We start from the raw sequence: 26592 nt of genomic DNA, 5'->3' as shown, positions 1-26592 counted from the left end.
AAACAAGTTAGTATAGGCTTTCCTTCTCAATAACCCTCAAGTCCATTGTGGATGAGGGAGTTGACTTCTCGTGGCCACCGTAAGATCCACCATCACCAACGACGCACCCCCCATGACTTCCATGACCGCTATATCCGCCGCGAACGCCTTTCCAATCCAGTTACAGAGTTCGACTGCTAGAAGTGAGTCAACACGGAATGTATGCAGAGGCGCGTAGGCATCTACCTCCGCATCCTCGGGTATCAGGTGGTATGAATGGACCATCTTGTCAATGACAGCTCGTCTCACAATTTGACGTGCTTCTTGTAGAGAAGTCGCCTCCTGGAAGAGCTTTTTGAAGTCTATCCGATCATAGCCTTCGCCTTGCAAGACAGGGTTACCCGAGATATTCTCGAGCTTGAGTCGGCTAAAGAGGGGCTTTTCAACCAGCGTGTTGCGGTCACCATTGCTGCCAGAAATTCCGAATACCAGTTGAGCCGTGCCGGGGTCTAGGCTCTGTTGATTGGGACTGCAATAATGATTCAGAATACTATATAATTGCGCTCGGGTGACGGGTGCTAGTGACCCGTATGCAAGCACCTTATCGAGAAACCCGGCAGTCTCTACGAGTATACCGTCGTCGACCATAGGCCCAAGATCTAAGGACACAGCTCTCTGACCGTGAACAACTCGATAGCGTGCAAGGCTATCCATATACGAATTCCCCGCAGCGTAATTGGACTGACCGGTGAGTCCAATAATATTACTGGCGGAGGACAGCATGACAAAGAAGTCCAGGTCCCTAGGAAGATTCATTTCCAGATTCCAGGATCCAAGGGCCTTGCATTCAACAGCCAGTCGCCAATCATCATAGGCCATGTCGCTGAACATTGAATCGCGTAGGACCATGGATCCCTGCACGCAACCCTTTATCGGGGGCATTGTCTGCGATACCCTTTGTATAACTTGCCTCACGGATTCCGTGTCTATCACATCGCATGGGGCAGCATGAACATACACGCACTTTGCAGATAGTTCATCAATGAGTTCAAATGCAGCAGTTGTTTTGGCCCCCGACCGACCTAGAAGAACCAAATTGCGAGCCCCTCTGTCAACCATCCATCGTGCTATAGTCCGACCCAATCCGCCAAGGCCGCCAGCAATAACGTAGGTCGCGTCAGGATTGAGCTTGGACAGGACCTGGGTCTCCAAAACAGTGGGAACTTTGACCTCTGGAGTAAGATCAATGACAGTTTTACCCATGGCAGTTCCATCCTGCATTGGGTTGAATATATTTTCCATCGAACTTGCAACTTCGACCCTGTAAGGGGATTGAACGCGAAGCTGGCCTTCAGCTAGAAGATTCAGGACTGTCTCAATAGTCCTCTTGGCGATTTCTGGCCTATCACGCATCCACAGTGCGCTATCAAAATGGGTGAAAGAGGCTTGTCGGCCTGTCTGTGCTAGAGAAAATCTGCCGTTGGATAGGCCGCCAATATGAATCAAATGACCGTAAGACGCCACACAGTCCCATGAAGCTTGTAGAATCTCTCCACCCAATATGTTTACTACCACACTGACTCCGTGGCGATTGGTCATTTTCATGACACCGTGGATAAAGCTGGTATCGCGGCTGTAGAAGATATGATTCGCTGGGATATCATACTTGTCTATAAGTAATTGTTTCTTTTCCCGCGTGCTCACTGTAGCATAAACCTCAGCACCGATATACTGCGCCAGTTGAATTGCTGCTTGACCTATACCACCCGCCCCAGCGTGAACAAGAACACTCTGGCTAGACTGAAGACGGCTAATGCCGACAAGGATGTGCCACGCTGTGCCAAATGTTGCCGGCACGCCAGCTGCATGAGTAAAGGATATACCCTCCGGAACTCGGCAAACAGCACTTTGTCTGGCCCTAGCTCTGGTTTTGAATTGTCCAGGGCCGAAGACAAGTACCGGATCGCCGGGAAGAAAACCGGAGAGATCACCAGCCTGCCTCACCACTCCAGCACATTCCTGACCTAGGGAAGTTTCGAGATCTCTACCCAGTGCAACTAGTACGTCTCTGAAGTTGACTCCGACTGCCTTGGTGTCAATCTCAACTTCATCTGGCTGCAGTGGTTGGAAAGCGTCGTCGTCGTCAGCCCAATGCAGCGATGAAAGCAGACCAGGAGTTCTAACTGCCAGCTGAACGGGTCCCGCTTCACTCAAAAGCTTGACACTCGACTGCTTCGGTAGGGAGGCTGCATAAATATCATTCGTTAACTGCTTCGTGGGCTCAGCCCGCAGAATGTGCAGCATTCTGTCTAACTCCACGAATTCCGGCTCATATGGCCCAGCCTGCTTCAAGAGGCCCTTCTCAATAACTCGTACAATATATTCAATTTGGTGAGACTGGACCTCTTGGTCAATGTCTAGGGCCAAGGTACAGAACCGTCGGCTGACCTTTTCATTCCGGAGCGTGCGAGCCCATCCATCAACGATGGCATATTCGGGCTTCGTTGGTCGACGTCCACCACCTGCGGTGACCCAGAGAATAGAACTACATTGATTAACCAGATGATGAATTTGTGAGAATGTCTCTCTGTCCATGTCGCTCAGAAGTGGTGTCTCGGTTTCCTGGACGAAGACGAGCGTCACCTCCGAGAGGGCTGGCAAAGAAGCACAATCCTTGAGGCTACAGCAGTGAACCGCTGATTCAGGGTATACACGTTGTAGTTCTTGACCTGCCTTTCGGCAAGTTGCTTTTTGTCTGGTGGAAGTGGGGTCGATGACAAAGGAGAAGGATTTGGGTACTAGTTTAGCTGCAGAACCGGTCATATGATAATCAATCGTGTCCTCTGAGGCACTCGCAACCAGGATTGCCATCTCCTGACATTCTGAGCTGACGAAATCGGGAAATTCGATATCCACACCAGTAAAGCCGGTTTCTTTCAGCAGTGAATCCCACTGAGTCACCGTCAGCGCTGGGCTCCATGGTCTACCGTTCTCTACACCAGCCCACCAACCCTCCATTAAACCAGCGATAAAGCCGGACCGAATGATTTCAGGTCTGGTGATCTCGTACAGCATCGCTTTACCATTAGGCTTGAGAAGTTTGCGTACGTTCTGCATGGTCGCCTTAATGTTCGGCGTTGCGTGTAGTACGTTGGCTGCGACAATTAGGTCGTATGATTCAAGCTGGAAGCCCTGCATGACTGGGTCTTCATTAATGTCAAGATTCTTGAAGCTTATACGTGGGAACCTGGCAAAGCGCTCCGCTGCCCGCTCAAAAAAGGCTGGAGATATATCAGTATAATCATAAGACATATAAAGCGGGTTGCCATCATCGCAGTCGACAGAAAGTGTATTCAATATGTGACCTGTTGATCCTCCAGTTCCGGCTCCTATTTCCAGAATCCGCATAGTGGGATTCTTCTTTGCTAGTGTCTTGAGGTACAACCCCCATGTGCTGAGACAACCAGCTCGATTATTGACCTCATTGTACCAAGCCTCCATCATATCGCCTGTGAAAAGGAACTGTAGGGAGTTCTGTTCTCCACGAATTATGCTAACCAAATTACGCCCGGTGTGGACAAAGGCATACCCCAGATCATTTGCAGAGGCGACTCTCTGACATGCCTCCTCAAAGTATTCCGGGTTTTGCAAGTAATCAGCCCACCTATCCTGACTTAGTGGAAGTCTACCTGAGTGATATTTGGTCCGCTGCTGTCTGGCCCACTCAGTATATCGACGGATGTGAGGTTGGATGCCATCGTCGTTAGCGGCGTCTCCGTTGAGGTCTTTTACCGCATCGTCGAGGAACTTGTACAGAACGAAATTTAGTTCCTTGAAAAAGCCGACCGGCTCTGGCTCCTGAGGTAGTGCTTGTTCGCAGTATTTGGCCAGTCGCTCAGTGCTCAAGAAATCTAGGTCTGGCACGCGACTAATATGATACGCGGTCGTCTTGGCCTCTGTATCCTTTGAGGCATCTCTCGTGCTGTCAGCCACGATAGTGGACTGAAGACCGCGTACCTGGGCAAGAAGGTGTGTTCGTTGCTCGTCTGTAGCACTCACGTCGAATTCATATCCACGACTGTGCATTGCTTTCTTCCAGGTTGAAGCATGGAGAGTGACGATCGACGGCCCGCTCAAGCCCTGCTTGGCTACCCAGAGGGAGCGAATTCCTGTTGGTATTGCGGTGGGAGATTTAGTAGACATGTCACTCGCTGCAATGGCAGCAGAGCTCAGATGTAAAATACCATCCAAGGTCGTAGGATGGATGACATGAGCCTGGGGGTATTGATTAGCAGGCCACTGGAAAACCTTGATTGAGGCCGTTGCCTGATGTTCCTTATTGCATTTTCCACTTAGCACCGTTTGGAATTCAGGCCCAAATTCATATCCACACTTTTGCAAACGTTCGTATAAGCGAGCGTGGTCCATCTCAATCGTACAGGCTTTAGCAGTTTCGTTATCCTGCTGCAACCAATCTTCCAGGTCTTGACCCTGTTCCGTAAGCTCGTCTGTAGACCCATGATCGATCTTGATGTACCCATGACAATTTTCTTGCCACTCCTCATTTTCATATGAACAGAGTCTAAACTCCATCCACGAGGCGATGTCGCCGCCCTCTAACATTGTGCGCAACAGCAAGTTAGTCTCGATTCCATCGGCTGTTCTAGGTACCACTATAGCACGCTGGAACTTGACATCTTTGAGCTGAAAACCAAAAACTGGGCGAATGGGATCGGCGATCTGATCAGCAGCCTCGATTGCCATAACAAGCATGCCAGCTGCGGGATAGATGAGAGCGCCATTAATGATATGATCCTCCACCCAGGGCATCTCTGAAAGCCGTATATGATGGCGCCATCGAGCCTCCAAGGGATTCCAGTCTGTTACTGGTTTCCCAAGAAGGTCATGTCGGCCTCGATTAACCAGGCGACTTCTTTTGCTCAAGCGGCTTTCGCGCCAGTAGGAGGTCGAGTGGTCGAAGGGGTATTGAGGTAGATCGGTGAGCACATGATAACGCTTCCGGACTGAGCCAGTAAGCCTGTTCACCCTGTCCATATTGACCGGGCTACCCAGGCAATGAATATGCCCAAGGGCGGAGAGGAAAGTATAGGCTGCGCTCTCCTTTCGTCGGATGACCGGAAAGTAGCTAACGTCACGGCCCCATGGGAGGCTGTCCAGCATGTCTCGAATAGGCCCTTGGAGGGTAGCATGTGGCCCAACTTCAAGAAGAATATTCACCCCCAACTGCGCGCGATGACTGCCGTCGAGCTTCTTCCGAATTCTCCGTCCCGACTTTGTACATATGGCAAAGAATGAGTCCATAAACTTCACGGACGAAACGAGGTTGGAAACCCAATAGTGTGGGGAACGCAGTTCTGCAGCTTGCACTCTCTGGCCTGTTACGGATGAAATCATAACGCCAATTCCGGTATCCGCAACCGAATCTCTGCACAATCCTGTCATGCACTTCTCATAAAATGCTGCGACACGTTTCATATGTGATGAATGGTAGGCAACCGGAATCTTTAACTTGCGTGCAAAGACGTTGTCTGCCTCCAACAGACGCCCGAGGATTTCCACCTGGTCCGCATCACCCGATACCGTCACACTCTTCTGGCTATTGATACAGGCAACGTCAATCCCGCGATGATTGTGGACGTCCCAAACCCTCTCCATGTACGCCCGCGTATCGGCTTCAGACAGGCCAACAGCGATCATTGCACCTGACCGCTGGTTTATTCTTGCGAGCTTCACCGCACATACGCCGCGGTAGTATGCGATCTTCATCGCATCGTTAATGGACAGAGCGCCGAGAGCGTATGCAGCTGCGATTTCCCCAGAAGAATGTCCAATCACGGCTGCAGGCTGAACGCCAACGCCATGCAGTAATTCAACCAATGCGATCTGAAGTGCGGTATTTGCGGGCTGGGCGACTTCAGGCTCATTTATTCTAGTCGAATGGCTATCGTTCAATATCTCATCTGTCTGCTTTTAGCACTGCTAAGATCGGTCCAGAAGGAATCTCACTAACCGCGTAGGGACCAAGGGCACCCAAAACCACAAAGAACTACCTCGCACTCTTCAATGGTATTGCGAAATACGGGGTAGTGGAGTAGCTCACGTCCCATTCCTGCCCACTGAGAACCTTGGCCTGTGAAAACGAAACCTAAGACTGGGTTATCGAGAGCCTGGTAGACAGATGATGTCTTCTTATCCACACTACACAGGTCTAAAGGGCTCGACGCAACACAGAAGCTCTTGTAAGTAAGTGCACTCCTACGCATGTTCAGAGTGTGAGCTAGATTCTCCATATACTCCAAAAATGTTCCTGGTGAGAAGACAAGCCCTTCAAAGTGTGTCTTATATGAAAGGGCCACATCTTTTACCCCTGTCTTCCTTGACGAGGAGATCACCAAAAGCTTGGGTGATTCAAGAATCGGTTCTGGGGCCGAGGATACAAGCGTTTCCGGAACGTTATGAGGGCCATTTGCTGCCGCCAGCATTGGAGGGAACTCGTTTGTGACATTGTTCCCGACAAGGCCATGATCACGTAGGAAATGAAACGCGTCATCCAGCACCACATGGGCATTTGACCCACCGAAACCAAAAGAATTAACAGATGCTCGCCGTAAACCAATTGCTGGCCATGGCATAGCTTCTAAAGGAAGCTACAATAATGTTAGTACGCCTAAAAATGAACCGTTATTATGGAGGTCTTCTATTGAGAACGCACTTTCAGCCTCAGAAATTCCAGATCGATCTTCGGGTTCAATTTCTCAAAGTTCGTATTTGGAGGGATTAAGCCACTCTCTAAGATGAGAATAGTTTTAATGAGAGCAGCAACGCCACTTGCACCCTCCAGGTGTCCGATATTAGATTTCACAGAGCCCCTTTCACGGCCGCATTAGCTTCGATCTTCCTTTTTGCCGGATCAAGGCTCGATAGTCTTACACAATCAGCGGATCGTTTGTTGTTCTATGGCCCCGGAAAGCCTCTCCCAATGCATTGCACTCAATCGGATCTCCCACCGGGGTACCTGTTCCATGGGCCTCAAAGAAGCGTGTGGGCTTCATACTCAATCCAGCCTTTTGATATGTGTTCCGTATCAATTGGGCCTGAGCCGAACTGTTAGGTTGCATAATGCCTGAGGGCGTAAGACCATCCGAGTTGGACCCGGTTGAACGGATGACTGCACGAATCGTGTCTCCATCTCGAATCGCATCCGCAAGGCGCTTGATCACCAAGGTAGCAGTTCCCTCACCACGCCCATAACCATTTGCACGATGGTCGAAACTGTGGCATTTAGAATCAGGGGATAGCATGTTCACGTTGGAGAACACCTGCATCATGTCGGCGGACAGGATAAGGTTCGTGCCCGACACTATGCCCTACGCCCATGTTAGCTTTTTTGGCAAAAGAATCTGGATGAGTTACCATCTCTGTTTCCCCGTTTCGCAGGCTTTGGCACGCCAAATCCATTGCCACCAAGCTGCTCGAACAGGCTGTATCAATATCGATGCTGGTGCCATGGAAATCAAAAAACCAGCTGATTCTATTGGCGTTCATACACATGTTTACACCGACTACATCGTAGTCTGCAGTCATCTCGACATCCTTGCAGGCCATTAACCGATAGTCGCTGTTCATGCAGCCTATGTGCACGGAGGTCTGGGATCCGACTGCCTTTTCCATCGGTATTCCCGCTGCTGAGTCGTCAGTATGGGCTACCTGCAGTCGCTATTCAGTACTGGGTTTTGGTGGTATACCATTCTCCAATGCCCCGTAGGTTACCTCCAGCAAGTGTCGCTGCTGCGGGTCTAAGGCCGCTGCTTCATCGGCTGATAAAGAGAAGAATGGGGCATCAAACAACGATACATCTTCCTTAAGATAATGCGCCCCCCGGGACGGGTACTATATAGGTCAGATGGGGTTATGTGAACCGATTGAGCTATTGCAGTCACAGACCTGTCCTCGCCGTCTACTGTTCGGGTGGTGCCAGCCAGACACGCTGATACGATCCTTTGGAGATTCGGTCATGGCACATCTTTTTTCCATCATCATGCTCCAGAAACCACTGGAGTTGACAGCATCGTCTGGGAACCGAAAGCAGAAGCCCACAATTGCTATCGGTTCCAGCTTGTCCTCGTCCAGGGCAAGCGTTCTGTTGTCTGAACAGGGAAATATCTTCTCACCGCTAGGAAGCCCAACTGATACTTCGCTGGGAAAATCAATGTCCTCTGTCAAATGAGGTGCCATGTTGCTGGATGGTTGAGTATAGACTGAGTAGGATTGAAGGACTTATTGGTAGAGCTCATGATAGTTCAATACAGAATGCGGCTCCGATCAGAGATATCTTGATGTGGGCCTACCTTAATACTCCTTCGCTATCAATATCTCGGCCCCTTTTCCAGCTCATGATCGGAGCCTCACAATGTCTCGTCATCTTGTGGAATGAAGGAGCCCTCTAACTGCCCATGTTTTGCTTTCCTCTGCGGCTACATTGGTCCTATCAAGGGATGAGCCCGTCCCAACAGGTCAATGTCCTGTTCTCTCTAGGCTACCAAATTCGTCCACCTGCATCTGCTACCGATCATGGGTAGTAATGTCACTAGTCATATCGCTGCAAATTACTGAATTAAGGACATGGATACCCCGACGTCGTAACACGGAGTACTTTCCATGAAAGGGTGGTCCCATCCAGGACTACCCGATTGTATAGTAGGTACATATATTGGACGTCAGACTCCTGTCGATCCTTGCAGGCTTGTGTCAGAAATTAGTGCGGCTGAGTCAGGGTGGGTACTCGTTAACCTGAGGCTGTCGGAATCAGGCGGCACAGCACTTCATCATTTGATCAGGCGTCACCTTCCGCATATCGAGTAAACAACCCTGTCTAAGAATATTAGGTTGACTCTCTCATACATAGTATAGCCCAATAGACAAGGTACCCAAGCTTCGATTTATTGGCGTGTTATGCATGTGCTGTTGGCACTAAATAATTCGTGATTACCGCCAACCAAACCCCGGTCCCTATCCTTAATTGATGCAAGTAAGAAGAGCCCCACACGGAAGTCCGTCGGCCAAAAACACTAGTATGCCATACAATGCATGCACTCCGCCTCTACTCCAATGTTTTCCCGATTCTTATTAACCCGCTATCGCTACCCTCCCCACTGTTCTGCGGATTGCCCTAACACTGCGCAACAGTGCCTCTTTGGCCCTTGCCCCTGGAACTGCATGCCCATCCTCGTGCAACACCTTCGTGCGTTCATGGGGATCGCATAGCGCATACAGTGTTTCGCTTCGATCACCCCATAGTTCGTCATTACTACCCCAAATGTGTACGGTGGGCAACCCGCGCAATGCTTGGTTTCCAGCCGCCGCGTCATCTAGCAAACGCACTTGTCCCCGTTCCAGAGCCACCGGATCCAGGGGTGCACCACCGGACAGAAAGATGGCACATTTAAATGGTAAAGGTTTTTCAGGGTGCCGTCTGGCCTCCCGGATGAGATAGGTGGCCGTGAGAGCACCTCCCAAGGAAAAAGCAATCAGGCCGTCATATGGGCCTTCGGTCTCCAGGAAAGACGAAAGGTCATCCAGTGCTTTTTGGACACTATCAGCCGATTCAAAGGAAAAGTAATCATAGTAGTCCCCTTTCGGAGGGAAGAATGCCTCCAGTTCTAATGGCCTTCCGATATCAACAAGGGTCGTCTCCAGGACGATGGCAATGGACTCACCGGGAGCCAGGGGAGCTGGGACGGTTCCCTCCACGTAATCGTAGGTATGTATAGTATCAAGTTCGTGTCGGAGGGCGGCTGCCAATCGGGTCAGTTGATACTCACGCTCGCCAATAAAATGGATCATATGTACCGATCTGTGACTCCATGATCTGTTTGTCGAGGCAGTTAATGCGATATCTTATATGGTGAGAATGTAGAGCGCTAACCTGGCTGTTGGTGCCCCTTCCATGGAAACAGAGGAATCGCATCTTGTTCGGCTTTCGAGAGTAGGGCTTCAACTTTGTAGATGAGGGTAGAGATTGATGTCTGTCCTGGACGGATGTGGGTCGCCTCATTAAATCTCTTTATGCGCGTCTCTATTCCCTAGTATGAGGCGAAAAGGGCATATCTGACACTGTTCACCATCTCTGGAAATCTGGTAAAATGACCGTGCCAGTTGTGCCGTGGCACATGCAGGCACCCTTGCTTGACGTTCTGCATCTTCCTCGGAGAGACCAATCGACCCCCATACAGGGTCAAATTAGTCTACTTGCTGCGTATTACGTGGTGCCTGTGAGATACATGGCGCTTCAGACGAACACTGCATTGATTCCCACCCCGCTTACATCTCCTGACGGATTTTACCGGCCCTGCAACGGCCGCTTGGGTCACTCCATGTTGGTGTACAAGGCTCAGTTGTGCTGCATTCTGGCCCCAGTCTTTCTGGCCCCCATTTGCTCCCTCCCCTGTTGAGAGAACGATGACTGAGCCTGGTTGGTCTGCAGTGAATGAATGCTCGCTGGCTCTGAACAGGTTGAAGGACAAGAGCGATAACACTGTCTTCTTTCTTCTTTCTTAATTTTATCGTATTGTCCCTCTCGCTTCCTGCTACATCCCTCCCGACCGCTGCAAATACACATTCACGGTTGCTAGTGCTGCTGGCTCATCCTGACATGGCTAGTACGGAGGAGTATCCGGCAGGATTTCTGCGCCAATCCAAACAGGGCCTGATTAACTCCGTTTCGGCAGTGTTTATCGTACTGGAGGTTATTTGTGTGGCTCTACGCTTTGCTTCCAAGCAGGCCGGCCGCTTGAAACTGGGTTGGGATGACGCGCTTATGGTCCTGGGCCTTGTCTTTTGCATTGCCGATGCAGCCGCTACAATGGGTGAGTGTTGGCTTCCATGCTCCAAGGTGATGTGCAATGTGCTCTCTAACGTGCACTTCTGGCAGCTGATGTGAAATATGGCGGCATCGGCCTTCACGAAGCACGCGTCCGCCAGATCGACCCCCAAATGATGGTGACCTGGGGCAAATTTATCATCATCATTCCTCTACTCTACTTCACCACCGTCGTGCCCCCGAAACTAGCCATCCTTCACCTCTACCTGAGCATCTTCACGCACAAGGCTCTTCGGTATACGTGCTACGGAACGGGGGCGGTGATCCTATTGAACTGGATCGCGGTCATCATCGCGGGCCTCCTCTCCTGCCAGCCGCTGAGTTATTTTTGGACGCAGCAAGGGCACTGCATCGATATCAACGCCTGGTTGCGTTGGGGTGGTTTTGCGAACATTCTGACGGATGTGGTCATGTTGATCCTGCCCATACCGGTGATTTGGAATCTGCACGCCTCGATCCGCCTCCGGTTGGGTATTCTCATCACCTTCCTGCTGGGCAGTCTGTATGTCACATAATCCTCTCGCTTCCCTTTGCGCCGCGGGTTACTCATCCGAGCTTAGGGGTCTAATTTCATCCATCATACGATTCTGGGAGTTCTACGTGACCGACTCCCAAGGGGACAAAACCTGGGCCGCCTCTACCTTGGTCATTTGGGCGGTGATCGAGGGTGGCATTTACCTCATCGCGGCGTGTTTGCCCACCTATCGCCCGCTGATGAAGCTTGCCTGGCGCAAGGCCCGCACGAGGCGAGGCCAAACTGGTGATTTCCGCCAGACACATACTGAACCGGGCGGTAGTCAAGTCAAGCACACCCCGAAGCTCCCGTGGGTGGACGGCTCGACTGATGAGGAGGATGCCTTGAGACTGGTGACATTGGGCAGTCATCAACATTCCGATATTGGTCCGGGGAAAATTATCGTCGACCACGAGTTCTCGGTACACTGATGGCATCTCTTTTTTTTAAAAAAAAAAAAATTTTTTTTATCTTTCCGAGGTTCAATCAAAATGCTGTTCAGGAACTTGAGAAGGGGGAGATAGGAATATGATGTACGCAGGAATCGGCATGATTACCTTTTACGAGGGCAAACCCCGAGACTGACCCACCCCGGGGGTGGTGCAGTGTATTGATCCTTCTATGCAACGGTGGAAAATATAAGCTAAATAAATAGTAATATGCATGTATAGACTGACATGTGGAGTAGTAGTGTAGAAATAAAATTATAAGATGTGGCACCATAGTGTATGTAAATCAGCTGAAACAAAGAATAGAGTGGGGGCCATGTTGGTTTTGCCTCCGCAGTTAATGCCAGGGGGAACAGGGGGGGAAATGTTACTGTCCTTACTGTACTGTATCAACACAGAGCCTGGACCCTGTTGGAACCAGTTAACAGTCATACTATAGTTCGGGTGCTACCCTGGTCTTTCTTCCCGGCTTTTTACCTACTGTCATCATGATTGTTTTTCCTTCTCTACCATGAATCCGATCTTTGTCGCTTGATTTCTAGTCTCCATCCCACTCATGTCTTATTACTCCCTTACCTACGATGACATAGTCTCTACTGTGCCGCATGTCCACGGAGAATATAATCTACTGCTGATCGCTTGATCCTGAAAGTCCCACTACCAGACTCCCCAACTTTCTCACACCATGGCTGCCACCGACACCTCAGCTTTCAATCCTCGCACCCAACTTCTCCCCCATATCGTCGACCATTATGCGAAGGTCAAGCCTGAGGCTATCTATGCCGAATATCCGGTCTCTCTCATGAGCTATGAAGATGGCTATCGGCCAATTACCTTCAAGGCATTTGCCAATGCGATCAATGGCATTGCTTGGTGGCTGACAGAGAAACTGGGCCCCGGCAATGGCGAGATTCTGGCATATGTGGGACCCAACGATCTTCGATACCCGGCCTTGGTACTGGGCGCCGTTAAGGCGGGATATCGTGTAAGTGATTGGTAGGAATCAAGCTGTGGCAATGCATGAAATATTAACTATAGAACTCAGATGTTTCTCACATCCCCGCGGAATAGCGTGGCCGCTCATGGTAGCCTTTTCAAACGGCTCGAGTGCACCAAGCTGGTCTCTCCTGTGCCTCAACCTCCCCCAGTCAAGGCTATTCTGGAGGCGCAACCAACACTGGATGTCCTTGATGTCCCCAGTGTAGAGGATTTGATTAACAAGGACTATCCGCATTTTGAGCTCTCGAAGACCTACCTGGAAGCCGCCAGGGAGACTCTAGCTGTGATGTAAGCTCTGTCCCATACCCCTCACGAAATCTGACGAGGAATATGCAATACTGACCCGTTAGCCATACCTCCGGTTCCACGGGAATCCCTAAGCCGATCTTCTGGACCCATGACACCGCCTGCAAGCACATGCAAATGACTGCCTTGGATCCTCCGGAAGGTTTCGAGAGTCAAGACAGCTGGTTGTTTGGCAAGAGAATATTTCTTGTGCCGCCTCCCTTCCACGTAAGTTGCTTTCGTGCCAACCAACGATATATATGTGGTGTGGAGATCTAATAGCCCCAAAGGCTGCTGGGCTGGCTTATTCGCTTTTCATCAGTATCCCCGTCAGCACGACCATCATCTTTCCTGCATCCGGGGGTCTTCCTACTGCAACTGCATTGGTAGAGGCGAGAAAGAAAACCCCGATCGATATTCTCTTAGGTGTGCCATCAATTATCCAAGAACTCTCGCAAAGCCCCGAGCTCTTGGACTACTGCAGCATGCACATGAGCCGCTTAATATATTGTGGCGGGGATCTACCCCAACCGATTGGTGATACCGTGGCCGCTAAAATCAGACTTACCAATCTGTATGGAGCGTCGGAAGTGGGAATGATCAGCACTATTCACTCCAAAACAGACCGGGACCCACTGAAGGATTGGCGATATCTTCATATCAATCCCCGGATGGGTGCCGAGCTACGCCCAGTAACTGATAAAGAGCATGAGCTTGTCTTGGTCCGTAACCCGGAGTTTGAAGCACACCAGTTTTCTTTTACTATTTTCCCAGATCGACAGGAATATCATACGAATGACCTGTTTGTGCGGCATCCCAACAAGCCAGATCTCTGGCGCTGGAGCTCACGTGCAGACGATGTGATAGTCTTTCTTAATGGTGAAAAGACTAATCCAGTATCAATGGAACAGTATATTGCTGTATCCAATCCCGAAGTGTCTGCGGTCTTAGTCGCTGGTGCGCGCCGCTTCCAGGCATCTCTCCTGGTTGAGCTGGAACCTGGAAAGCAAGACCTCAATATAACAGAACGCGCCGCTATGATCGAGAAACTCTGGCCCAGTATTGAAGAAGCCAACGCTGTGTGTCCAGCACATGCACGTATAGCTAAAACCCATATTCTCTTTACCAAGGCTGGAAAGCGTATGCTTCGTGCCGGAAAGGGAACTATTCAGCGAGCTGGTACACTAGCTCTGTATGCAGCCGAGTTAGATGCCCTGTATACTGACGCGGATAGATTGACGCAGGCTGACAATGAACAACAAGCCAGTCTCGCTTGTGTGGATAATCCTCAGCTCCTTGCAGATTATATTCGGCAATCAATGATTGCTGTCACTAGGTGGAACCACCTTACAGACACTGAAAATTTCTTCGACCAAGGACTGGACTCTCTGCAGGCTATCACCGCGACTCGGGTATTCAGGAGGGGCCTTAATTTCCCGACATTCAGTCCTAACCTGATTTATCTCCATCCCTCCGTGGCGGAACTCACCCAGGCGGTTCTGCGCCTGCAGCAACATCAGGAGGCTTCTGCAGAGGCCACAAAGGAAGCCCAGCTACAACAGCGGGATCAGCTGCTGCAGGAGCTCAGTGGGCAAATTACCCCCCCCGCGCCTAAGAGACACATAGTCGTGCTTACTGGTTCCACCGGTAGCTTGGGCACGTATCTTCTTGATGCCCTCTTGAAAACCCCCTCTGTTGCTCATGTACATTGCCTGAACCGCAAGGCTGATGCTGTGGATAAACAGCGTCAAAAGAGCAAAGCGTACAGGTTGAACCTTGATCTTGATCCATCTCGTGTTAGCTTCTGGCCAGCAGATCTCTCAAAGGCAGGGTTAGGTCTAGAGCCTGGTGTTTTCGAGACCCTGCAACAAACTACTACACTGGTAATTCATAATGCATGGGCTGTCAACTTCAATCTCTCGCTGGCATCTTTCAGACCCAATCTAGCCGGTGTGGTAAATCTGATCAACTTCTGTGTACAGTCGGGGCAAATCCCACATTTGTTCTTCATCTCATCCATCAGCTCCACCATGGGTCACCGCACTGAAAACGGATTGACACCCGAGACAGTAATCAAGACAAACACACCGGCGCCTAATGGCTATGCCGATAGTAAGTATCTCGCAGAGCAGTTGCTAGACCAGGCTGCCCGGCAGGATCCTGTGCATGTACATGCCTCGTTTGCCCGCGTGGGTCAGGTTGCCGGTCCAGTGCGCTCGCCCGGCCTATGGAACAAGGCGGAATGGTTCCCGAGTCTCGCCTTGAGCTCCCTTCACTTGGGTGCTCTTCCCAACACGCTCGGGCCGGCCCTGGATCGCGTCGACTGGATGCCGATCGACCTCCTAGCTGAAGTTCTGGTAGACCTGGCACTGCGTGACGATGGAGCGGCAGTCGGTGAGTCTGTCAAGGTGTATCACCCGGTGAACCCGCGCCCCCTGAACTGGGAGGCTATTCGTTCAACTGTAGCAGAGGCCCTCTCGAAAGTCTCTGGGAAGACAGTGGATACCATCCCCTTCCAAGACTGGGTGCAGCGCGTCCGTCAGGATATTGAGAGTGGCTCCAAGCTGAACGACGGTGAGCTGCAGGCGCTCCTGGCCAGGAACCCCGCCGCCAAGCTACTCGAGTTCTTCGAAGGGATAATGTCTCAGACTGAGCGTGAGAATGTTCTGGACACACGGCTCACGGTACAGCTGAGCGACAAGCTGCGAGCAGTGGATGCGGTGACACCTGCATGGATCCATAAGTGGGTTGCCGAGTGGCTTCAGTGATTATTTGACGTGAGCCGGAGTTGATAGCGCAGTTTTAATACATGTTTGCCTTGGTTATAGCAATGAATAGAAGTATGTCGATTCTTTGAAACTATTACGTTCCATTAGGACAACGCTTGGTAGTTGACTGTTGTAAGTTAGTCAATACCATACTTGGACACTGAGGCCAGTGGTATTACCCCTCCATCACAAGTTGCTAGGTGAACGAGCCCCATAGTGCGGAATCTTACTAGTATTAAAGTAGTGAAGTATAATGCGGAATTGTGGCTCTGCATCGCTGTATGTAATATCCATAGGCTTCAATATTTATACATCCACTACATAATAGACATTGTTTTTCTGTTTATATATCTTTGTCTAGTTGACAGAGTATTAGTATTTATTCTTCATAGTAGCTCTCCTATGATATGCTCTAAATCTTTTAGGTATATATTTTCATATACGCGCTTCTATATACATATATATCTTTCGATTCCGGGTAATAACTCAAGATATACAGAAAAGCTCTAGTATATGAACAATTTATCAAATTTGAGAGCATGGTCAAACGCATAACTCTGCATAGGCTGTCCACCATAAAATCTAATGTCTCAAGAAGAACTCTTAAGATACACTGACTACTGAATATATATCCTGTGGTGAATCAAACGTGAACCCGGCTGAAGCAATGTAATAGCGTATGAGAAAAACGCCCATCATTCGTGACAATCACCCAGCAGCCCAGACCTACCCAAAGGTAGATGAGGTTCTATTTCATGGTGATATCATATCACGGCCGCACATCTTCATGCCTTGGACATAGCTTCACTTAGTTCTTGAGAATCGGATACACGCGCTTTCCCAATAGAGATCATATCAGTCCCAACCATCCTTAGCACGTTCCTGAGGGTCCCAACATGACTCAGGTCGAAGAAATTGGAATCCACTAGAAAATATGAATCTATCGCCTGTCTATCCTGAACATTTTATTATTTCACATGTGATTGCGCGGGTCTCTTGCCCCCTGGTCAAATTAAACTGCCGTTCATTGGCCAGCGCAGGTGAGGTAAGCATTACTCACGTGACTGGGCGCACGCGACACCGCTGGTCGGAAGAGGAAAGGTCGCAGGAGCAGAGACGACCGCTATCAACACGTGCGATAAGACCGGTTTTGACAGCATGGCAAAAAAAAAAAAAAAGCAAAATACCTCTTTGTCGCCTTCGACCCCGGTTACATCACTCCTCACTCTGGTTATACGTGGCAGGAATATAGGACAAAACATGAATACAACATACTGTAGGCAGTCGTAGTACGGAAAATAAAAATGGTTTACTGTATATGAAGTGGAATATTGTACAGTACATAGATCGAGTAGCTACAAAGTACATGCCAGATACCTCCCGACAAGAACCAGGGCAATCGGGTCAGGGAACCTAGCTGTAGCCAATGACATTGTGTTCCCTTGTTCCTTTGAAGCTCTCCGACAGCTTTCAGCAAAAATGTTGAGAGGAATCGAACCGATTTGGACAAAAGTATTAAAAGCAAAGGTCTTGAAGCATGTGAAAGTGGGTCAGAAACGACAAGAGACAATGTGGGTAAGATATCGTAGTGGAGGCTCTCCAGAGTCCACGGCTGTTAGTCCACGGGGAAGAGGCTCCATCCGGGCAGTGGATCGGCATATCGATAGAGGGGGTGCGTTGGTTGCCTCGAAAAAAGAAAAAAACGTGAGTAGGCTATACGATATAGACAACGTTCATGATGTGGGAGGGGAGAGTTTATAGTTGGCACTACAGATGGAGATGGATTGACTAGATCGTCCTAGTGAGCCTTCTGTACCTTGCGAGATGCATTGAAAGTAGGGTTAATGGTGGTGTTCTGACCTTCTCACTGGTGCAAATGAACCCCTGTTTAGCGTGCGTGTTGAGAGCTGGCTAACCCGTCTGGGTATGAGAACCCGGAAAGCCTGAACTTTGGCCTGGAAAACATGGAAAAAAAATAATATTAAACGATCGATATCATTATCGTCCCCCCACTATGCTAAGAGAGTATCCACGGAAGCGAAAAAAATAGCCATTGGGTCTCAGTCCCCCATAATGTTGTCCCTCCTTCGTGTTCCAATGGAATTTCTCGGTTTGCGACCAAGGCAACGGACGACCTGTGAGTTTTATTTATCACCTGGCACCTTGCCTTCTTTTCCCATCAACCCTTTAGGAATACCAGTGACTAACAAACAATTCACTTTTGACTTCCAGATCCCACGACAGTCAACTTAAATACCCTCTCTCGTTAATCGCTTGATGCCTTGAATATCCCTCCATCAGCTTCCTTCTCTTCATTCTCATTATCCTCCTCCTCCTCCTCCTCCTCATCTTCCTCACCCTGAATTCCTCTTGCTTGTGTAACGATATCACGATACCATGTCGATCATTGATACCACCAAAGACCTTTCCGCGCTCTTCACAAAACAAGTCCAGGCGACACCCGATGCTATTGCCTTAGAAGATGAAAGCACCACCTACACCTATGCTGAATTAGATACAGAGGTTGAGACCTTGACTCGCCGCCTTCGTGGCTACGGAGTCGGTCGGGACAGTCTCGTGGGGGTACTGCTACCGCGCAGTGCGGACTACGTAGTGGCCTGCCTGGCGGCTCTCCGTGCGGGCGGCGCATTCCTGGTACTAGAGCTGGCATACCCCCCTGGTCTCCTGGCCGATGTGATTGAGGATGGGAGGCCAACAGTCGTCATTACAAACCGGGCAGAGGTTGGCAAGATTAAAGCCAGCGTTCCGGTCATCATTCAGGATGAGCCGGCCCCAGCGGCCAATGGACATGTTTCAGGGCCCTCTCCCCTCCCGTCAGACGACGACTTGGATCGCCTCGCATTTGTATCATATTCGTCCGGAACCACAGGCAAGCCGAAAGGCATTGCTAATCCCCACCGCGCCGCAGTTCTCTCCTATAACCTGAGATTTGGCGTGTCAGACCTGCAACAGGGAGATCGGGTGGCCTGTAATGTCTTCTTTGTCTGGGAGATCTTGCGTCCGCTGCTGCGTGGTGCGACAGTGGTTGCGGTGCCAGATGATGCAAGTTATGATCCTGCGGCGCTCGTCGACCTGCTGGCGGCAAAGAAAGTCACGGAAACTCTGATGACCCCCACCCTCTTGGCTACGGTTCTTGCCCGTCACCCCCACGTAGGTGACCGGTTGCCTGATCTGCGCACGTTGTGGTTCAACGGTGAAGTCGTCACAACGGATCTTGCCCGGCGTGCCAGTAAGGCTTTCCCCCAGACGCGGCTCCTCAATTGCTATAGTGCATGTGAAACCCATGAGATCGCCTGTGGGGACATCCGCGAGATGTTGCAGCAGATCGACAGTGATGCGCTGTATTGCCCCGTGGGTCCCCCCATTGACCCCGAGAATACGTACGTTTTGAACGAGTCCCTGCAAAAGGTGGACGCGGGCGTGAGTGGAGAGCTATTCCTGGCAGGTCCCCAACTCGCCCGCGGATACTTGAATCTTCCAGAGACAACCGCTAAAGCATTCATCACGAATCCTTTCGACTCGAACTCCAGCTCGCGCTTGTACCGGACCGGTGATATTGCCCGATTGCTCCCGTCGGGACTGCTAGAAATCACGGGACGTGTGGGTGCGATGATCAAATTGCGCGGGTACTCTGTCGTACCGGCTAAGGTGGAATATGAGATTGTCACGCATTTGGCGGTCTCCCGCTGCGCGGTGGTGGCCTATGGAGAAGGCCTGGAGCGTCAGTTGGTCGCGTATATTGTGCGAGACCAGGAGAAGTCGGATGATCGTCCCGAAGTAGAGATCAATGATTCCGGCCACAGCCCAGCGGCGCGCCGCACCCTCGCGCCTCACTTGGCCCATTATATGATCCCGGCTCTCTGGGTTGAGTTGGATGACCTGCCAACCCATGAAGTCACGGGCAAAGTCGACCTGAAAAACCTCCCGCCACCCCAGAGCCCTCAATTAGTGAATGGCAATGGGCCCAAACCAGCTAAAGACTCGATTAAGCTTGATGAGATTGCATCCATCTGGGCCGCCGTCCTGAAAACGTCTCGCTCCCTTCTCAAGCCCAGTGATAACTTCTTTGACCTTGGTGGACACTCCTTGTCTCTGGCCGACCTCTCTTCCCGGCTATCGAGGCATTTTGGCTTCCGCGTTCCAATCACTCGTCTTGCAGAAAATACCACCCTGACGGGCCACCTGGAAACAGTTCGGGGAATCCGGGATGGGCACACAGCCGCTGTGCAAGCCGATCTTCCAGCGGTCTTGCGTGCTGATGCGACACTGGATGATGAAATCACGCCCTGCAAGGCTACGGCTTGTCCTATTGACAAAGCGGATACCGTGCTGCTGACCGGTGTGACCGGTTTCCTGGGAGCATTCCTTCTTCATGATCTGGTGGAGCACACTTCTGCCCGGATTATCTGCTTGGTAAGGTTTAATGAACCAGCCGATGACGATCAGCCCGGTGGTATTGCCCGTATCCGGCGGAACCTCTTGGATTTGGGCTTATGGCGCGACTCAATCATGGAGCGGGTCGAGATTCTCCCTGGAAACCTTTCACGTACCCGTTTTGGTCTTTCCCCAGCAGCGTTCGACGAGCTCGCAAGCCGCGTCCAGGTTGTTGTGCACGCGGCGGCGACGGTGAACCTGGTGTACCCATACGCTGCATTGCGCGGCCCCAATGTGGGCGGCACCAGAGAGGTGCTCCGCCTGGCCTGCAAGGGAGGCGCAACCGTGCAGTATGTCTCCACGAACGGTGTGTTGCCTTCATCCGGGGAGTCTGGCTGGCCCGAGGATGCCCTGTTGGACGTCGACCAAGTGCCCGACAAGCTGCTGGATGGGTATGGCCAGACCAAGTGGGTAGCTGAAAAGCTTGTCCTCGAAGCGGCTCGCCGGGGATTGCCGGTGAAAGTCCATCGTGCTGGCACTATCAGTGGCCATAGCGCTACCGGTGCTGCCAACGCATGGGATCTACTCACTGCTCTTATGGTCGAGTCTATCCATCTCGGATATGCCCCCAATGTGGACGGCTGGCGGGCGGAGATGACCCCTGTGGACTTCGTCAGCAAGGCCATCGCCCACCTCGCCACCCAGACACACGCGGACCAAACGGTCTTCCACCTGGGTGACCCAAACCCGCTCAGCATGAACTCCGTCTTCGCGGAACTTCAAGAGCTCGGCTACCCCACTCAGCCACTGGGCTGGGAGGAGTGGGTGGCCCTGTGGACCCAGAAACGAGGCCCGGTGAAGGGAGGCGATGGTGCGTTTACCGTTGACATCCTCCGCAGTGGTATGCCTACCGTTGAGTTCCTCCGGGACGTTGTCGTTCTCAACAATGCCGCAACCCAGCCATCCTTGGCCGACTTGGACCGACCCCAGGTGGGCCGGGCTCTGCTCGAAACCTATACGCGTCATTGGTTCGCCCGAGGATGGCTGACACGGCCTCCCTCCCGGCAGGCTGCCCTGGCGAGCTCACCAAAGCCGAAAGGTCCTCTGCATGGTAAGGTGGCCGTTGTGACCGGTGCATCCTCTGGCATTGGTGCCGCCGTGGCAGTGGCATTGGCTCGCGAAGGCTGCCACGTCGCCCTCGCTGCTCGGCGGGTGGACGCTCTCGAATCAGTAAAGAGTCGAATGACGGCCTATGGAGTGAAGGTGATCGCGCGACCAACCGATGTGACGAATTGTGAACAGGTTGGAGCTCTTCTCACTGCGGCAAATGAAGAGTTGGGCCCTGTCGACATCCTTGTTTCATGTGCGGGTGTGATGTACTTCACCATGATGGCGAATGTGAAGACTGATGAGTGGGATCGCACGGTCGACGTCAACTGCAAGGGTCTCCTGCACTGTCTCTCTGCCACTGTGCCGGGCATGCTCGCCCGTAGCCGCGGCCATATTGTTGCCATCTCTTCCGATGCCGGCCGCAAAGTCTTCCCTGGCCTTGGCGTCTACTCCGCTAGCAAGTTCTTCGTCGAGGCTACGCTCCAGGCCCTGCGACTGGAGACAGCGGGCACCGGCTTGCGCGTGACCAGCATCCAGCCGGGAAATACATCAACTCCCCTTCTGAACATGTCAACAGACACCGAAGCCGTGAAGAAATACGGCGAACCATCTGGAGCTCAGATTCTTGACCCAGAGGACATCGCCAACTCGATTGTTTATGCTTTGCGTCAGCCCGAACATGTCTCGGTCAATGAAGTCCTTGTTGAACCCCGGGACGAGCCAATTTAGGCTGGGTGCTCTTTTTTCCCACGCTGTTCGAATTTGTTTTGGATCATCTTATTTTAGCGTCGCGATGTCTTTTACTTTGACTGATTTTTCTTTTCATTTCTGCTCTTGTTCTTTCCACGCAAACTTATGGAAAGCTAGATATGGGATCTTACACCGCTATACTGGTATGGTCATATTAGATCAGCGAACTTATGTGAACTTTATAAAGATATATACTACTATTGAAGTCTATTATCATCGGCTACATACCGCCCGCTGCAAAGGGAAGTGGATATGTGATGTATGTCTGTATATGTCCGTCGGATCATTACTATGAATAGAGTCCACAATGAGGAGTCCCACCCGGTAAATATCGAACCAATCAAGGCAATTGAAGTTCCGGGTAAAAGATTCTAGGCAAACATGGCAAACATGAGTGAATCATTCTATGCATCAAGTTTTCTTTCTTTCTTCTCAGGTCCTCGCAATCCGGATTCAAATAATACTGTCAAAAATCACTAGTCTTCAGCCTGTCTGACCTACGTGATGGGGCTGTCTACCGCCTCTCCGACCAGCGGTGATCTTATACAGAGGCCCATTCATAGTAATGAAGTACTAGAATTGGGCACCTACAACGGAAATGAACCCAACTACAGCAATGACGCATTCGAGATGGGCCGACTACCCTCATCAGCAGAAAATGAGGTGCAGGAGCCAGACTCGGCCGAAGACAAGTCCCGCGGCAATTGGAGAATTGCTGCTATTATGCTCGCCCTTTCAGTGAGTTGTTAGCACCCAATGCCGGAAATACATATCAAGCCCTGATAACTGACGCTAAGACTAGCTCAGCCTCTTCATTTCTGCTCTTGATCAGACTATTGTGGCTACCGCAACACCAACGATCTCCGCAGAGCTCCACTCGGGCACAGGCTATGTGTGGATTGGTGGCGCATATCTGATTGCTAACGCAGCGAGCTCTAACATCTGGGCAAACCTATCCGATATCTGGGGGCGCAAGCCGATTCTCCTCTCGGCCGTTGCTTTGTTCTTTGGGGCTTCAATTATCTGTGCCAAAGCCATCAACATGCCTATGTTGATTGCAGGCCGTGGTGTACAAGGTATCGCTGGTGGCGGGCTCATTCAACTCATTACCATCACCATTTCCGACCTCTTTAGCGTCCGGTATTTATGACTCTCCCCGAAAGAATGTTACACTTGGTTCTGACCGACTTTAGACTCCGCAGTCTTTTTATGGGCCTCATCGAATTTATCTGGGCAATTGCCGGGGCTTTAGGTCCCATTGTAGGCGGTGCCTTTACCCAGTCAGTTTCCTGGAGGTGGATATTCTGGATCAATCTGCCTATTTGTGGAACGGCATTCGTGCTCCTTCTGTTATTCCTGGATGTGCACAATCCGAAGACTGGTGTCATGGACGGCATAAAAGCGGTCGATTGGTTTGGTAGTTTCTCCATTCTTGGACTGACGGTCATGGTTTTGCTGGGCCTTGACTTCGGAGGAGCCACCTTTCCTTGGGGTTCGCCGAAAGTGATCTGTCTTATTGTTTTTGGCTGCCTGATGTCGCTATTTTTCATTTACAGTGAGAAGCGCCTAGCAAAGTATCCGCTTATGCCGTTGGGCATATTCAAGAACCGTTCTAATATGGCCTGCTTCGTTGTGGCGCTCACACATGGCTTTGTGAGTATTCAAAGTGTTCCGCTCGGTCGGATCTAACCAGACCAGACACTGACGGTCTGCAGGCTTTTCTTGGACAAGAGTACTACCTCCCACTGTATTTCCAATCAGCAAAGGAAGCGTCTCCTTTCCACTCGGGCCTTCTAATTCTCCCGTATGTTTTGGCAGAAGCTGCCACGAGTCTTGCCGCAGGAATTATTATTCACCACACGGGCCATTACCTCGAAGTCGTGTGGACCGGCACTGCACTTGTACTCCTGGGGAGTGGTCTGCTTATCGATTTCAACGCTACCTCCTCACTTGCGAAGATTATCTGTTATCAGATCGTGGCAGGTGCCGGATGTGGCTTGCTCTTCTTCCCGCCCCTCCTCGGCCTCCAGAGCAATGTGCCGCAGGACCAAAATGCCGCCGCGACTGCAACATTCGGCTTTATCCGTAATATGGCCATGGCCATGTCAGTGGTGCTCGGTGGCGTAATTTTCCAAAATAGCATGGACACACGGCAATCCAGCCTCCTGGCAACGGGTCTGTCTGACTCCATGGTGAATGAGCTCACTGGATCAGAAGCTGCGGCTAACGTGATGGTCATTCAATCCATCACGGATACACTTCAACGAACTGTCGTCAAGGATGCCTACGCTTGGAGCTTGCGCAACATTTGGATCCTCTACACCTCCTTAGGGGCGTGTGGACTTCTCTTCAGCCTGTTCATTACTCGCCAGCACCTCAGTGTGGAACATGTCGAGACCAAGACTGGTCTAAAAGAGAAACAGCCACTTACCGAACCTCGGCATAACGAGCCTGTCTCCGAACCCTGAGTCATAGCCTCGCCATGACCTTGGTGATCCATGCGTGCTGAACAATACTTTCGGGCCTAACATTCAAGTTGATTATATTTTTTGCACTTTCGGGAACTGTCGATATTGCGGGTATATAAAAAGCACATTAATGTTCAGAGCGATCACGTCTTCTCATGTACATAGCCAAGAACAAGCTATATATGATAACCAAAACCAACCACAAAAGCCTTACACCCCCCCCCCCCCAACCCCTTTCTAAAACATAGCAGCAACAGCAACAGCTGCCGCCCCAGCCAAAGGCATACCAGTAGCAACAGCCCTAGCATTGACCGGCGCCCCAATAGCAGCAGCCCCAGGCGTCTGCGTCGCCTGCGGCATAGTGAAAGAATCCACACCACCAGTAACCAACAACCCCCACGTCGTAATCTTATCACTAGCGACACTGACCTTCGTCGACGTCGAGCTCGACCACGACCCCCCTTTGAACGTCCCCGTCGCCTTCATCGTCAACGCACAAGACGCCGACTCCGACCAGTGCTTGAACGTGCAGGAATAGTCCTGCGTCGCCGTCACTGCATCCTTCTCACTACTCCAGGCCGTGTAAACGCCCGTCACGCTCCACGATTCTTGTGCCTGGATCATGGTCCAGGGCTTGTCGATCTGGCAGAGTGACTTGGGCGCGTCTTTGGTGCAGCTGATGTGGTAGGTTGTTTCTTTGGCGTTGATTCCTGCTACGCTGCCCGCTATGCCGGAGTACGTGGGCTGCCAGAAGGACACACTGGCGCCGAAGTAGGGGGCCGTGGTTGTTGTTTCATCCTTGGCGGCGACGAGGGCCGTAGCGGCGAGGGTGAGGAGGGCGGTTTTCAGTTGCATTTTTGAGGTGTATCTTTTTTTTTTTTTTTTTTTTTTCACTTCTTAGGGTTTGTCTGGTTTTATATAATATGGATGAGGTGGGATGCGATGAAAGTCCCCAGGATACTCGTTTTTATTGTGATATCCAGTAGTGTTAGAGTAACAAATATAAAACATCCAGAACAAGCAGAATCAAACACACAAGTATCAAAAAAGAAGAAAGAAAAACGGTTCCTCTTATAATAATCCCAAAAAGAACGCCCAGAAAGTAAGCGTCCCCGTTAGCCCAAACACATGCTCAATTATCCCCTGTCTACGCGCCGGCAGTTTTCTTCCCAATGTAACCTGACCACCAAGCTCCATTTAATATCTACCCTAACATGGAACCGAATGAGGCTAAATAAAAGCCACAGGGATGGTCCGAACATAAGAAGCCGACAGGGACCAGGGTTCGTGATTGGATAGTACATTTACTTTTGTGAGTCACAATGCACAATGGGTATCCTCAGTGGTTGCTCGTTGGAAAAACAGTGGGAGGCTATTGGAATTATTGAAATTACTACTTGCCTTAGGGCTTCGTTAGCGCTGGGGGTTTTCGGGGCCGTTTTTTGCTGGGGTTTTCCTTGTTAAGGCTTAGCTATCTGGAGGTCGTGCTTTTTTGGGTTTGGTTCCCGACGCTAGAGGTATTGATGTTACTCTATGAGAGGGGGGGCTTTATATTAGGCTGGAGATTCGGCTGCGGAGAAGTTGTGCATAAGCCTCTTGACTTATGTCTAGTGGTGGTGGTGGTGGCTGCTACTGTTACCTATGCGTGGGGATGGTGTGTGGGTTGCTTGTGCAATCTTGCGAACCTGTATAGGCATATTTGGGGTAAGTCGGTTACTCTCGACGGTGCCCGCCCAGGTAATGTTATAGAGATCTTCGTTCAGAGGGATCCGAGAAACTGCACATAGTCCTGTATTAACATGTTCCGGGGTAGACACTCGTTCACAATGATCGATTGACTGCCAACCAAGAGTGGTAGTCATAATGCGTTCTATCCCGCAGCTTGATATGATTGGTTTAAGTTGAAGTTACAGAAACAGACCGGTCAGAAATATCAGAACCAGAACTTGGGTTTTGTATTATGGGAATTATACAT

At 50.8% G+C, this 26592-nt stretch overlaps 8 protein-coding genes across 8 annotated transcripts; 4 read left to right on the top strand and 4 right to left on the bottom strand.

The window, feature by feature from the left end:
• Positions 1-36: 36 nt before the first annotated feature.
• BDV27DRAFT_158751 (type I polyketide synthase) lies at positions 37-8235 on the bottom strand (the record flags this gene model as incomplete). The annotated part of the gene is made up of 7 exons (XM_032072754.1): positions 37-5960; positions 6011-6647; positions 6713-6869; positions 6931-7367; positions 7414-7682; positions 7746-7890; positions 7945-8235. 7 exons carry the CDS (start codon positions 8233-8235, stop codon positions 37-39), a joined length of 7860 nt encoding a protein of 2619 aa, XP_031926592.1.
• Positions 8236-9126: 891 nt separating this feature from the next.
• Positions 9127-9865, bottom strand: BDV27DRAFT_146080 (serine hydrolase FSH; the record flags this gene model as incomplete). Its single annotated transcript, XM_032070516.1, has 2 exons — positions 9127-9794; positions 9850-9865. 2 exons carry the CDS (start codon positions 9863-9865, stop codon positions 9127-9129), a joined length of 684 nt encoding a protein of 227 aa, XP_031926591.1.
• A 686-nt stretch (positions 9866-10551) lies between these two features.
• Positions 10552-11858, top strand: BDV27DRAFT_6880 (uncharacterized protein). The gene is made up of 3 exons (XM_032077309.1): positions 10552-10865; positions 10931-11381; positions 11440-11858. Exons 1-3 carry the CDS (start codon positions 10652-10654, stop codon positions 11822-11824), a joined length of 1050 nt encoding a protein of 349 aa, XP_031926590.1. The 5' UTR covers positions 10552-10651; the 3' UTR covers positions 11825-11858.
• Positions 11858-12237, bottom strand: BDV27DRAFT_6862 (uncharacterized protein). The gene has a single exon (XM_032077305.1). It carries the CDS (start codon positions 12114-12116, stop codon positions 11892-11894), a length of 225 nt encoding a protein of 74 aa, XP_031926589.1. The 5' UTR covers positions 12117-12237; the 3' UTR covers positions 11858-11891.
• Positions 12238-12365: 128 nt separating this feature from the next.
• BDV27DRAFT_129836 (uncharacterized protein) lies at positions 12366-15985 on the top strand. Its single transcript, XM_032067296.1, has 4 exons — positions 12366-12827; positions 12888-13129; positions 13192-13354; positions 13417-15985. Exons 1-4 carry the CDS (start codon positions 12528-12530, stop codon positions 15892-15894), a joined length of 3183 nt encoding a protein of 1060 aa, XP_031926588.1. The 5' UTR covers positions 12366-12527; the 3' UTR covers positions 15895-15985.
• Positions 15986-17946: 1961 nt separating this feature from the next.
• On the top strand, positions 17947-22372 carry BDV27DRAFT_129834 (uncharacterized protein). The gene is made up of 2 exons (XM_032067295.1): positions 17947-18031; positions 18127-22372. Exon 2 carries the CDS (start codon positions 18292-18294, stop codon positions 22126-22128), a length of 3837 nt encoding a protein of 1278 aa, XP_031926587.1. The 5' UTR covers positions 17947-18031; positions 18127-18291; the 3' UTR covers positions 22129-22372.
• A 242-nt stretch (positions 22373-22614) lies between these two features.
• BDV27DRAFT_6831 (MDR family MFS transporter) lies at positions 22615-24736 on the top strand. The gene is made up of 4 exons (XM_032077298.1): positions 22615-22887; positions 22952-23289; positions 23343-23802; positions 23865-24736. Exons 1-4 carry the CDS (start codon positions 22654-22656, stop codon positions 24615-24617), a joined length of 1785 nt encoding a protein of 594 aa, XP_031926586.1. The 5' UTR covers positions 22615-22653; the 3' UTR covers positions 24618-24736.
• Positions 24737-24824: 88 nt separating this feature from the next.
• Positions 24825-25508, bottom strand: BDV27DRAFT_129831 (uncharacterized protein). Its single transcript, XM_032067294.1, has one exon. It carries the CDS (start codon positions 25470-25472, stop codon positions 24855-24857), a length of 618 nt encoding a protein of 205 aa, XP_031926585.1. The 5' UTR covers positions 25473-25508; the 3' UTR covers positions 24825-24854.
• Between the last annotated feature and the right edge of the window lie 1084 nt (positions 25509-26592).

The sequence above is a fragment of the Aspergillus caelatus genome (genome assembly GCF_009193585.1).
Source record: "Aspergillus caelatus strain CBS 763.97 unplaced genomic scaffold BDV27scaffold_112, whole genome shotgun sequence".
Classification (NCBI taxonomy): Eukaryota; Fungi; Ascomycota; class Eurotiomycetes; order Eurotiales; family Aspergillaceae; genus Aspergillus; species Aspergillus caelatus.
The sequence above is the reverse complement of the archived record's forward strand: the minus strand, read 5'-3'. Positions and strand labels throughout refer to the sequence as shown.

Excerpts from the sequence above, each read along its gene's own strand:
- BDV27DRAFT_129836 (XM_032067296.1), top strand. The coding sequence starts at position 12,528 with ATGGCTGCCACCGACACCTCAGCTTTCAATCCTCGCACCCAACTTCTC. Across the intron at positions 12,828-12,887 it reads CCGTTAAGGCGGGATATCGT|ATGTTTCTCACATCCCCGCG; the intron begins GTAAGTGATTGG and ends TATAGAACTCAG. Across the intron at positions 13,130-13,191 it reads AGGGAGACTCTAGCTGTGAT|CCATACCTCCGGTTCCACGG; the intron begins GTAAGCTCTGTC and ends CTGACCCGTTAG.
- BDV27DRAFT_6880 (XM_032077309.1), top strand. The coding sequence starts at position 10,652 with ATGGCTAGTACGGAGGAGTATCCGGCAGGATTTCTGCGCCAATCCAAA. Across the intron at positions 10,866-10,930 it reads CGATGCAGCCGCTACAATGG|CTGATGTGAAATATGGCGGC; the intron begins GTGAGTGTTGGC and ends CACTTCTGGCAG. Across the intron at positions 11,382-11,439 it reads ACCTTCCTGCTGGGCAGTCT|GGGTCTAATTTCATCCATCA; the intron begins GTATGTCACATA and ends ATCCGAGCTTAG.
- BDV27DRAFT_6862 (XM_032077305.1), bottom strand. The coding sequence starts at position 12,116 with ATGGTGCCACATCTTATAATTTTATTTCTACACTACTACTCCACATGT.
- BDV27DRAFT_129831 (XM_032067294.1), bottom strand. The coding sequence starts at position 25,472 with ATGCAACTGAAAACCGCCCTCCTCACCCTCGCCGCTACGGCCCTCGTC.
- BDV27DRAFT_6831 (XM_032077298.1), top strand. The coding sequence starts at position 22,654 with ATGGGGCTGTCTACCGCCTCTCCGACCAGCGGTGATCTTATACAGAGG. Across the intron at positions 23,290-23,342 it reads TCCGACCTCTTTAGCGTCCG|ACTCCGCAGTCTTTTTATGG; the intron begins GTATTTATGACT and ends GACCGACTTTAG. Across the intron at positions 23,803-23,864 it reads TGGCGCTCACACATGGCTTT|GCTTTTCTTGGACAAGAGTA; the intron begins GTGAGTATTCAA and ends GACGGTCTGCAG.
- BDV27DRAFT_129834 (XM_032067295.1), top strand. The coding sequence starts at position 18,292 with ATGTCGATCATTGATACCACCAAAGACCTTTCCGCGCTCTTCACAAAA.